This window comes from Durotheca rogersii (assembly GCF_024521655.1).
Source record: "Durotheca rogersii strain YMJ 92031201 chromosome Unknown GGS23scaffold_64, whole genome shotgun sequence".
Classification (NCBI taxonomy): Eukaryota; Fungi; Ascomycota; class Sordariomycetes; order Xylariales; family Xylariaceae; genus Durotheca; species Durotheca rogersii.
In genome coordinates, this window is record NW_026251295.1 from 51,516 (window position 1) to 63,719 (window position 12,204).

Sequence of the window (12,204 nt, forward strand, 5' to 3'; positions counted from 1 at the left end):
GATTATGAATATTTCTAAACGTTTCTATATCGTATCTTCTTCGAAATTACCGTTTAAATCTACGTTTTCTTAGATATTATCGATCATTTCTTCAGTTATCTTCTATCGGTTTTCTCTCATAGTTACTACTGACGCGTATATCTAAAGGTTAATACCGCTTTTATAACTATTAATTTAACTAGTTATTGTAGTGGTGCGGTGGATCTAGGCCACGTAGCCTTTTCGATATCTATTTATATGGGTCGCGCACTTATATTCTCATCAGTTAGACTTAGACCTATAGCTATCACAGTAGCCATTACGGCCTTATAGCTATTCACTCGTTTCTTGCCATGCCTTTCTAGCCATCCTCCTTGCCCTCCTTTTCTAGTCTCTCCCTTTCCCAGCTGCCGTTTTCAGCTGGCCGATCAACCGATTATAGCTATTTACAGCTGTGATCTTGGTTGATCGGCACTGGGCCAGTTGTTGGCAGTTGGGCAGTCCTTGTTTCGTGCCTCCATCACAGCGTGCCCACGCTGCTCCTGTTCATTATCTTTTTCTTAAGTATTAATATCGTTTTTTCCACTATGAATTCCGTTTGTTAAAATACTTATTTCTATCCGTCCTCTTTCGTAGATACTACCAGCGCATATATCTAAAAATCAATACCGTATTCCTAACTATTCGTTTTATTAACTACTGCTTCTTTAAGTACTATACCGCCGTTCCTATTATTAATTCTGCTCGCTTTGATATTAATTCCGTAAAACGATTAAAATAAAGTTAGTTTAGCTTTTTATTACGAGTTTAAAAGTTATATACTAAATAAAACCCGTATATAAATGATTTAAAGCTAAACGAGGAAAAAATAAGAAAAAGTACGCCTTATAAGCCGTATTTATAATAGCTACCCTTATTTTCCGTAAGTACTAGGCTAATTACGTACTATACCCTAGCGCTAATTAAGGCTTTACAATATGCATAGCCTATAATAGATGCATCTTTTTTACCCAGGCCGTACAAGCTTTTAACTAATTAAAACGCGTATACGAACTTTTAGTTAATAAAAATACAGTTTTCTCTAAATTTATAAAGCTATTTATAGAGCTATTATCACGTAGCTATATAAAGGAGCTACGTGCGAGAGCGCGCGTAGAGAGCTATCTTACGAGCAATAGGAGGAGGAGCGAAAGGAGAGAAAAAGTCATAGATCTATCTAAAAACGAGCTAGAGGAGTGGAAGCAATGGAAGCGTATATATAGAAGCTCCTGTTGCTGAGGTAAGCAATGAAGAGGCGAATCCTCTACGTGAAAACTATTTATAGAGCAATTTACAGTACTATTTTTATAAAAGTATTCACCATTATAATTAATTAGTATAATAGAGGGTTTAATGTATTAAAATATGTTAAAGCACTCTGTGCTTTTTTATGCTTTTATACCGAAAATCTAGAATCTCTCCGAAGGCTAGAGAAAAAGAGTACGTATGAATTAACGTTTAATTAAACTACAAAAGGAAATTAATTTACAATCGATTTTTAATTAAATAAAAAGAAATAAACCTCGATTAATTTGTATATAAATGAAACTAAACTATGAAAAAGAATTAGTAATTAATTTTTAAATAGCGAGAAACTAACTTTGATTAATTTATATATAAATAGAATTAAAATAAGTAGAAAATCGATGCGTTAATAAGTAAATAGTAATATATAAATCCCGCTACATATGCTGCGGTTTTATTAGATATATTCCTTTTAAGCAAGCTATTAAGGAGGAGCAGAGCGTACGCGATACTAGAGACCCGGATAGGTTTACTCGAAAGTGTACTTTATCGAAGACTATAGCTCGTACGATGGTCTAAGATGGATGAAACTAATACCGCTATACTAATCGAAAGATAAGGAATCTAATGTAGTTATCGTATCTTAGCTATATCCCTTAGTCGTAGAGATATAGTAGTCGCTAACCCGAAGGCATAAGAAGTAAGGGGAGAAAAGGGATAAAACGTAAAAGTTACTTATTCGGCTATAGCGGTACGACGAAGTAACTTAAGCGCCTATAACTAAAATAAATATATTAATCGGAGAACGACGAATTTAATGATAAAAATAAATGTTTAATTAAGGTAAAAATAATAAAGATAGTAATCTAACTAAGTAATAAATTAAATAATAAACATAGCATATCCCGTACTTACGGGAGCTATAGTTACTCTATATAGGCATAAGGCCTATCATAACGTATTACGTAATGCATTAAGAGGGCATATCTTACCGTACTACTATACTATACAAACTTTTAACTAATTAAAATACATATATAAACTTTTAGTTAATGAAAATAAAGTTTTCCTTAAATTTATAACCGTATTTACAAAGATATTTATAAAGGTATTTAACCTTGTAATTAATTAGCATGACAGTAAGCTTAACGTATTATAACTATTAAATAGGAGCAGCGTGGGCACGCTAACGGAGGCTCGAAAAAAGAACTACCCAACCGCCAACAACTGGCCCAGTGCCGATCAACCAAGATCACAGCTGTAAACAGCTGTAATCGGTTGATCGGCCAGCTGAAAACGGCAGCTGGGAAAGGGAAGACTAGAAAAAGAAGGTAACGAAGATAGCTAGAAAGGCATGATAAGAAACGAGTGAATAGCTGTAGGTCGTGATGCCTGTGATAGCTACGGGTCTAAGTCTGACTGATGAAAATATGAGTGCGCGACCCGTATAAATACACATCGAAAAGGTTACGTGGCCTAGATCCACTGCACCACTACACTATCTTGCGTATGAGATTAATATATTAACTTTTTGAAAACAATTTACTATAGCATATATATAATACTCTGTTACGTAGTAATTAAACCAGCCTATATAAGCCTACATACCGTAAAGCGTGAATGTAGACGTCTACGTTTTACGTGATAGGTATAAGCCCGGTTAGCGCTCTAAGGTACTAGTAGCTTAGTAGTTCGGTTCCCTTAATTACGCGTATACGGCGTAGTAAGCGTAGCCCCTTACGCGGTAAAGCCCCAGAGCTAGATTAGAACTAGCAGTAAGGTATCGCGCCAAGAGGTAGGGGGTTTAATTCTCCACGAGGGGCCTTAAAAAAGGCGGTCGGACGTTAGTAGTTATTAACCCACCTACTAGAGGTATTTAAAAACTAAGGGGTATATTATGTAGTAATTAAACTAGCCTATATAAGCCTACATACCGCAAAGCGTGAATGTAGGCGTTTACGTTTTACGTGACATACTCTAAAATCTAAAGTTTAACTTATAATAAAGCACTAAATATAAAACTTAAATAAAAATAAAATATAAGCTTAAGCTAATATACTTTATTATTATCCGTATTCGAAGGATAGTTATAATACGTTAAACCTCTTATTATGCTGATCAATTTACAAGGGTAATTCCCTTATAAAAATAATCTTATAAATAACCCTATAAATAACCTTATAAATAACTCTATAAATATAGAGTTATTTAAAGGATACTCTATTTTTATTAGCTAAAAGTTCGTATACGCCGTTTGAATTAATTAAAAGCTCATACGACCTGCTTAAAAGGAATGCATCTAATAAAACCACAGTATACGCGTCTATCTATTTACTTAATAACACGTTTAATTATATTTTCTACTTATTTTAACCCTATTTATATATAAATTAATAAAAGTTAATTTCTCTTCGTTTAATCCAGGTTAGTTTCTCTCTATTTAATTAATCCCTTTTCGTAGTTAAATTAAGCGTCAATTCCTGCTTACTTCTTTTTCCATAGCCTTTAGAGAGGTTTTAAGTTTTCGATACGAAAACCTAGAGAAGCGCAGAGTACTTTGACGTATTTTATTTACTTTATTTCTATGAAGTATATTAATTAAAAATAACTCCTTATTAAGTATAGGTACTTATGTAGGTAACTATACCTAGCATCTGGTAGGCGGGTCCGAAATAAACCAGGCATATCTATGTACTAGCGTACCTGCGTAGCAGCTTCAGCCAGCTGTCCATTGGAAACAAAACACCTTAACTGCTTATCTAAGTCTCTAGGAGCTTGCTCTCTTCTCGCCCTTTCTTTATCTCTTTCTCCATGTAAAGAACTCCTGACCCCCTAACGCCATGAAGTTTACTGCAGTCTCAGCAGCAGCGTGCTTCTTGGTCTCGCAGGCACTTGGCGCAATCAACATATCTCAGCCGTCATTGTCGTCCAAGATCACCCTCCCGGCTACCTTCAAACCGCCGCAGGTCTTCAAGAATGCCAACTTGGTGCATGTCATCTCTCTGGAGAAGAACTTCGCAAAAGAGTCCATCAATGTTCTGATTGAGAATACGTCAACAGAACCGCAGGATGAATACTTCCTCCCTTTTATGCGAGGCCAGGTCAAGAATGTAGGAGGCATTGAGGTTAAGGATAGGAAAGATGCCAGCTTGTTGGGGTTTTCCGTGGAAGCTGTTGAATTCGACAGACAGAGGTATGAAAACATTACCTCCTAGACTTCTCTCCCGCCGCCCTTCTCTTCTGTTGACGTCTTGTATCCTTAGCGATACTCAATACTACCGCATTCGACTACCTACACCATTGCCAGTAAAAGGTCAACAGACGCTAGGAATTTCCTTCTACCTTCTTAATGCTTTTGCGCCATTGCCAACCGCTATTGAGCAGTCTGACAAGCAATACCTTGTCTACCATTTCTCAGCATACTGCCCATCAGTCTATCCCACGTTGAAGCAGAAGACGGAGGTTAAATTTCCATCCTCTGATATCCCGGACTATACTAGGATCGCTGGTAGCGGAGAGACTAAAGAGTTTCCTCAGAAGCAAGGGTCGAAGCTAACCTATGGCCCTTTCCTCGAAGTCCCAGCCGGCGCGGTATCTCCTGTCACAGTACGGTACGAGTTTACGAAACCAGTAACGCACGTGTCAGAGCTAGAGCGGGACGTTGAGGTCAGCCATTGGGGCGGCAATATCGCGTTCGAGGAGCGATATACTCTCCACAATCAAGGCGCGAACCTCTCGTCGCAGTTCAACAGAGTCAAATGGGCGCAGTCCCAGTACTTCAACCCGCAGACGTACGCTCTAAAAGAGATGAAGTTCCCCCTCCGGATTGGAAGTAAGGATGCGTATTTTACAGATGCCATTGGCAATGTATCTACGTCGCGCTTCCGTTCTAATAGGCGAGAGGCCGTTCTTGAACTCAAACCCCGGTATCCCGTTTTTGGCGGTTGGAAGTATCCCTTCACGATCGGATGGAACGCCGACTCGAGGCACTTCTTGAGGAAGCAGTCTGGCGATAGCTATCTGTTGAACGTGCCCTTTATCGAGGGGCCTAAGCAGTCGGAAGGCATCTCGTTTGAGCGTATACAGATTCGTGTTTTCTTGCCAGAGGGCGCCGAGTATGTGCCCCCCTGTGACTTGCGCTACGTCGACGCAGATATATACTAACCGTCACCTTTCAGGAACGTTCGGTTCTACACAAATATTCCCGGGTCCGCCATTACACATTATACGGTTGATCTACAAAAGATATATCTGGACACCATTGGCCGAACAGTCCTAACAATTAAGGCAAAGAACTTGGCAGACGACTTCCGAGACCGCGATTTGGTCGTCTCCTACGACTATTCGATAGCGGCGAGCCTTCGGAAGCCATTGATAGTATTTGCCAGCACGATGGCGGTATTCGTCGGAATGTGGGTTGTCTCAAAAGTGAATGTCAAGTTTTCGACAACATAAAAGACCTTTGACTTCCCCAGGGGAAGGAGGGCGGGAGGCGCGACGCACATCGTGTACAGTACAGGGTTTCCATGGGATCTGAGCGTAGCATAAACAGCCCTAAGGAGGAGGAGGGGGGAAGGTTGCTTAGCTTAAGGCACACAGGTCCAGCATGAAGAATACGACTTTGACGCATTTCCTTCTCATTTGCACTTTAATCAATCCCCTCCCTATGAGGACCCTGGCTTGGCGGCATGCGCTGAGGTGAATGGGGATAACCTCACACCGTTTTCGGTATATCTGAATGGCCGAGTTAGCCTGCGAATAGGCCCGCTACAAGAATCCCCACCGGACTGTTGTACAGGGTCTCAGCAATGCCAATGCAAAATACGCAGCAGCAGACGCGTTGGTTGAGCCTCGGGTCTATGTAGACGCACGCAGGCATCTGTATACCTGCTACAAGTGGTACATGGGGGGGCAGGTTTACTACCCAACCCCAAGGCACCAGGAGGGGAGGGGGTGCCAGCCGACAGACATTGGTATCCGTATGGATAACTATGGGCTTGACGGCTAGACGCAATGTTGCTAGGATCGGCACCTTGTTAACCGCTACCTCGACCCGCCTCTTCCATGCTTGTTACTGTTGCCACCGTGGTGTAGGTTAGGTCATATATGGCTTGCTTATGTTCAGCCCTCGAACTGTCTGGGTAGTAGACTGGCTAACGATATGGCCGGCTTTATAGGTAAGGCTCTTGGGGGGGGGGGGGGGGTTGGACGTCGTGGCTGTGGCTCCTGTTGCAGCTTAAGCAAGGAAGGGAAGAGGGCAAGAAGGGGGAGCTAGGGGGGGGGGGTGACATAACCTACATTTTAGTCCTACCATGACTCGGGCAGATGGGAGATAAATAAAGGCCCAGTCGACCCTCCCCGAGTCTCTCAGCATCCACCACATCGGATGCAAGGCTGCTGCCCCGCTAGGTATTTCTTTGAATTCGCCAGAAAGCGTCGAAAATTGCCCAGCACTTGACTACCTACGTCTATACCTCCACATCCCATACCCTCGGGGGATTGGGTGGTCACTCACCGCGGGTCTTCTCGACAAGTCCAAGTGACGACTACTCGAATACCGGATTCGCCCACGGCTCCTTTCTGACAGCCTGCACCGGAGTGCCGTTTCTGGGAAGGCCTAAATGTGCTTCCGCGCCGAGCCCTCGCGGGCCAAGTACTACTACCACGAAGAGTACGTTCCCGTGAGACCGCATCACGGGCACCACCAGCACCACCACCATCAACATCGCTCGGCGATTCCGAGGGCTAGTTATCATTCGCATCATAGCCCACGTGTGAGCGCCACTAGTTACCGGCACGGGGGCCCAGTTGTGTACGAGAGGGCGAGCCAGACAAGATACCACTAAGATGTCATCCTTCTCCTCCCCGGAAAGCGGTGCCGGGCACTAGAGTGCTCTTGTTCGATCAACAGGCAGACAACTCTCCAGGTTTCCGTGGTCGCCGTTGCTGGCGGCAGGTGTAGCGTCCCTTATCCTGACGACTTGACGTTGTTGGGGGGGGGGGGGATGGCGTCACTATGTACCTAGGGGGTCCGAGACGGATAATATTGGGCACGCTGAATTGCAGGCAAACCCCAAATCAAGCGTGGGTGGATGGGTAGAATACATCTGTTCAAGTTAATGTCAAGACAAATGGATATACCTATACCTATACCTAGGTGTAGCTCCGAAAAATGACATCATAGAAGGCGCGGAAACATGTAGGTATCATGATCTCACTAGTAGCTCTTTACCGACGTCATAGGTAGGCAGCTAGGTAGGTACCTAGGTATAGAATGCGATGACCGCCTCGGACCGTGGGTGACGGGTTCCCCTCGTGCAACACCCAAAACGGAGCATCTCCTCGCAGATGACATGGCGTCGCCCAGCACCCCCTCTCTGTTACAACCAAAGCCGGTTCCTACGGGATTCATCTTTTTCTTTCTCTTTCCCTGCTTGCTTGTTCGACATTCCCCATTACTCGGCCCAGTCTACGTACGCACCCCCAAGCTGCCGCCCTCCAAGGACTGACAAGTTGGATGGCCACAGACATCGAGACAGATAACTAGCTGCCTGGCTCGCATTGGTTCGCCCCTCCACAGATCCCTGCTAGAGCGGGCAGCGGGAATGATACCATCCTGCATACGCACTGCAAGACGATAATTCGCCCCACCGAGAACGGTAACATTGCATCTCGTCTACCTGGGAGGGACCAAATAGTAAGTCGAACGAGTGCCTTGCTGACATCCTCGGAGCATACGATTTCCCTTTCCTTCCCTCCGTCTCGCGTGTGCCCATTTTTGCGTGGGGGAGGGGGGAGACCAACCGTTCCCTCCTTGGAAAGTGGCATTCTGGGAAAGCCTAGGTTCGGAGGCTGGCTGGTTGCCACAATGGGGAAGACGTACGCGAGAGTCAACGAGGAAGCGAGAGGGGAAGAGAAGGAGACGATAGGGAGCAGCTAACTAACCAGTTCGGTAGTTGCTCACCCTATAATCAACCGAAGGCCGACCCTGGTGCAAGGAGCATCACCCTGAACGTACCATGTAGGCCATGAATGATTTCCCACTCCTCGACGGCAATTCGAAAGGCGTATCAGAGCTCGAGAGGATGTCACAGCTGAGCTGCAAGGGCAATACTCGATTCCCAGCCTTGACTTACATGTAAAACGTCCTGCGGGGCTTAGGTTATAACAGCGGGAAAACACAGGCAGCTAACATCTAGGTCTACCCTAGGAACCGTTCGCTCTCCATTCGCTCGAATAAGGGAAATGCCGCGGTAGGGCAGCCGATACCGGCATCTTCGCCTGTACCGCGACGCAACAAGGGATTCTCGTTCGCGTCTTTACGCGGCTCGATTCAGCCTGAGCTGTCGCGGCGGCTGTACCAGCTTATCAAGTCAACCAACAGCCTGGTATCGGCGCATGAGGCGGCGGGACGCGAGCGCGAGGTTGTGGCGAGGCAACTGTCGGAATGGGGCGAGCAGACGCGTGACGACGCCGTCTCCGACATCAGTGACAAGGTGGGTGTCGTGCTGTCTGAGCTCGGCGCCCAAGAGGAAGCTTATGCCCATACGCTCGATGAGGCGCGCGGCCTTCTCAAAACCATTCGCAATACCGAGAGGAGTGTCCAACCCAGCCGCGACGCGAAAAGCAAGATTGCAGACGAGATACAGAGGCTCAAGCTCAGGGATTCTCAGAGCGCGCGCCTTGTCGTTCTGGAGCAGGAGCTAGTCAGGGCGGAGGCGGAGAATTTGGTTGCTGAGGCCCAGCTGACAAATGTTGTATGTACCCCCGAGTTTCCTGGTATGGTGGTCGGTGGGCGAAGCCACTAACTGACGCGTCGTGTGAACGCGCGAGCGTAGACCCGTAATAAGCTGAAAGAAGCCTACGACATGGAATTTGTCGCCGTCATCGAGCGCGCAGAAAAGCAGATCCTCCTCGCCAGACACGGCCGTCGTCTACTCGACCTCTTGGATGACTCGCCTGTGACACCGGGCGACCCGAGGCGCGTTTACCAGAACAGAACGGCCTCGCGGCAGGTACTCAATGACGCGGAGGATGACCTCAAGAGCTGGGAAGTGCATGCTGGCGGCCTCGACTCAGACGGAGACGGCGCTATCGGGATTGTCGCGGCTGGGCACGGTGATAGGGGGCCAGGAGGGGGCGAGGCGTCTATGATGTCCGGTGCCATTCGCTGGCCATCTGCTGATGAGGGCAAACCGGGCTCTCGAGGAGCATCTGACGAGAGCCCCATCCTCAACGGTGCCGAGTAAACACGAGCAGGCATGCCTAAGAACATGCGATACTATAGGCACCATGGCTTGCGCATGCCACGCTGGGAATTCGGCTAAGAGAGAGTTGGGCCGACTCGTACCAAAATAAAAGTTCGTGAGAGAAACATTGAATGGGTTAATGTATCTGCGTTATCGTCTTGTTGGACTGGCCTCGGGCCGCACACTTAAAAGTACAGGAGGAGGGGCCGGCGACGCGAGTTTTTATCTACACTCGCTTAAATGCCGTAACGGGGGAGAGGAGGGTACCTAGGTATAATTAGGTAGCTTTCAGCTGATACTATACCTACCTAAGTAATAAAATTAATTACAGTACCTTATGAAGTTAATAATCTTTATATATATAATTATTTTATTAGCTTTTTAATAATAATAAATTATAAGTAAGTATTTAATTATAAATTAATATTTCATTATAATAAAATTAATTATAAAATGTTTAATAATATAATTATTATATATTAATTTAAAATTAATTATATATTTATTATTATTTTTTGAAATTAATAAATAATATAAATATTTTATATAATTTAATAATATAATAAAAACGTAACAGAGTTGAACTCGTTAGAAACTCTAAATTATATTTATATAAAACGAGGTTTTAATAGATTTAACAAAGTATAAGAAGGTAATTCAGCGCAAGTATATCACTAGTAATACCTACCTAAGTAGTATGTGAATAGGCAAATGTCATTCTACCTACTTACGGCTTTGACACTTTGAAGAAACCGAGAGACTGCGCTTCAACAAGATGAATAGCAATACCGCTTTGCGCAGAACCCAGCTTCGAAAGCCACTTTTGAGCCTATGTAGGGGGTGTAGCCGACCTTTCCCTCCCCAGTCGGCTAGATCGTATACTACCGGGGCCGGCTCTAGGCCGCTGGACATCTACGATGTTGTATGCGTCGGCGGTGGGCCTGCGGGCCTAAGTCTGCTCACCGCGCTCCGTGAGTCTGCCGCCCCGTACCGATGATTCTACACGAACTGAGACGAGGTACGCAGGGTCGAACCCCACCACTGCTGGCTTACGCGTCGCCCTTGTTGAGGCCCAGGACCTAGCCAAGACCCGCGCCTGGCAGATGCCGCACGACCGGTACTCAAACCGGTGCAGCTCGCTAACGCCTAAATCTGTACGCTTCCTCGCCTCGATCGGCGTGTGGGACCACATGCAGCGGGCCAGGGTACAGCCGTACCACGAGATGCAGGTCTGGGATGGCGTCACAGATGCGAGGATCGAGTTCGAGTGGGCATCTAGCACACAGGCGACGGGAAGGGACGGGGATGGAGCGGATGTCGAGGCCATCGCGTATATGGTGGAGAACCTGAACCTGACGTTTGGGTTGATGCGCCAGCTGCACGAGCTAGGTGGCGTGTCGGTAATTGATAAAGCTAAGGTCACGGATATCGTGCTTGGAGAGGAGACCGAAAGTGTGGACCTTCGTGAGTGGCCGATAGTCCGCCTCGATGACGGAAAGCAGCTTGCTGCGCGGCTGCTCGTAGGTGCCGATGGTCCTAACAGTCCCGTGCGGACGTTTGCGGGGATCGAGAGCAGGGGGTGGGACTACGAGCGACATGGCGTCGTAGCGACATTGGAGCTTGAGGGTGCCGGCTGGGGCGGAGACGCGACGAAGGTTGCGTATCAGAGATTTCTGCCAACAGGTCCCGTCGCCATGCTACCCCTACCGGGGAACTACTCGACCCTCGTCTGGTCGACGACGCCCTCGAATGCTGCGGTGCTAAAGAGTCTTTCGGCGCGCGACTTAGTCGCGCTCGTCAACGCAGCTTTCCGGCTCAGGCCCGTAGACCTCGAATTCATGCACACGCTAGGCTCGGGCCAGGAAGAGGAGCTGTCGTGGAGGCTGCAGCACACGACCTTTGACCACCATGTTATACCACAGATGGTGGTGGGTGTTCAGGATGGCACAGTGGCCTCGTTTCCGCTAAAGATGCGGCACGCGGACACATACATTGGCGAGCGGGTGGCGCTCGTAGGCGACGCGGCCCACACGATCCACCCGCTCGCTGGGCAGGGACTGAACCAGGGTCAAGGCGACGTCGAGAGCCTGGCGCGGACGATCGAGTACGCGGTGGCGCACGGCCAAGATATCGGCTCTCGCATGTCCCTTGAGCCGTACAGCGCAGAGCGGTACAGGCCGAACCACGTCCTCCTGGGAGTGTGCGACAAGATGAGCAAGATCTATTCCGTCGGCAGCGGTCCCTTGGTCCCTCTGAGGACGCTGGGGCTCAATGCGATCAACGCCATGGGGCCCGTAAAGCGCTTCATGATGGAACAAGCAGCGGGCAACGGAATTAAACTATTCTAAGCAAATGACCGCCTATACTATGGCAAGCCATGCTTACAAGCTCGCCACTGCGTAGGTAGGTATATTGTGGATGTGGGTGTACGATACATGGCCTCCTCCGCATGTGGCCATTCTCGAGAATTACCCGCCCCCTTGAGAATGCATGCCTGAAGCTAGAGGGGTGGACCAATTTAAGAAGGGGGGTGTTCCTAGTGTCCCCTCCAGTATCTGGGATGGGATATCGATAAGCAATCGATAAAGGGCAGATCTGAGAAAGTCGCTTTTACCAAGTTCCCTCTTTTTTCCCTCCACACCCATTCCTCAGCTCGCATTTGTCCATTCACCTCGCTCGAGACCAACAACCA

The 12,204-nt window shown here is 46.8% G+C and overlaps 2 protein-coding genes across 2 annotated transcripts; both read left to right on the top strand.

Moving 5' to 3' along the window:
- Positions 1-4,103: 4,103 nt before the first annotated feature.
- Positions 4,104-5,718, top strand: GGS23DRAFT_601580 (Ribophorin I; the record flags this gene model as incomplete). The annotated part of the gene is made up of 3 exons (XM_051519211.1): positions 4,104-4,456; positions 4,527-5,378; positions 5,442-5,718. 3 exons carry the CDS (start codon positions 4,104-4,106, stop codon positions 5,716-5,718), a joined length of 1,482 nt encoding a protein of 493 aa, XP_051367079.1.
- Positions 5,719-8,291: 2,573 nt separating this feature from the next.
- Positions 8,292-11,860, top strand: GGS23DRAFT_601581 (ubiquinone biosynthesis hydrox; the record flags this gene model as incomplete). The annotated part of the gene is made up of 5 exons (XM_051519212.1): positions 8,292-8,401; positions 8,474-9,020; positions 9,102-9,508; positions 10,413-10,483; positions 10,539-11,860. 5 exons carry the CDS (start codon positions 8,292-8,294, stop codon positions 11,858-11,860), a joined length of 2,457 nt encoding a protein of 818 aa, XP_051367080.1.
- Positions 11,861-12,204: the final 344 nt, after the last annotated feature.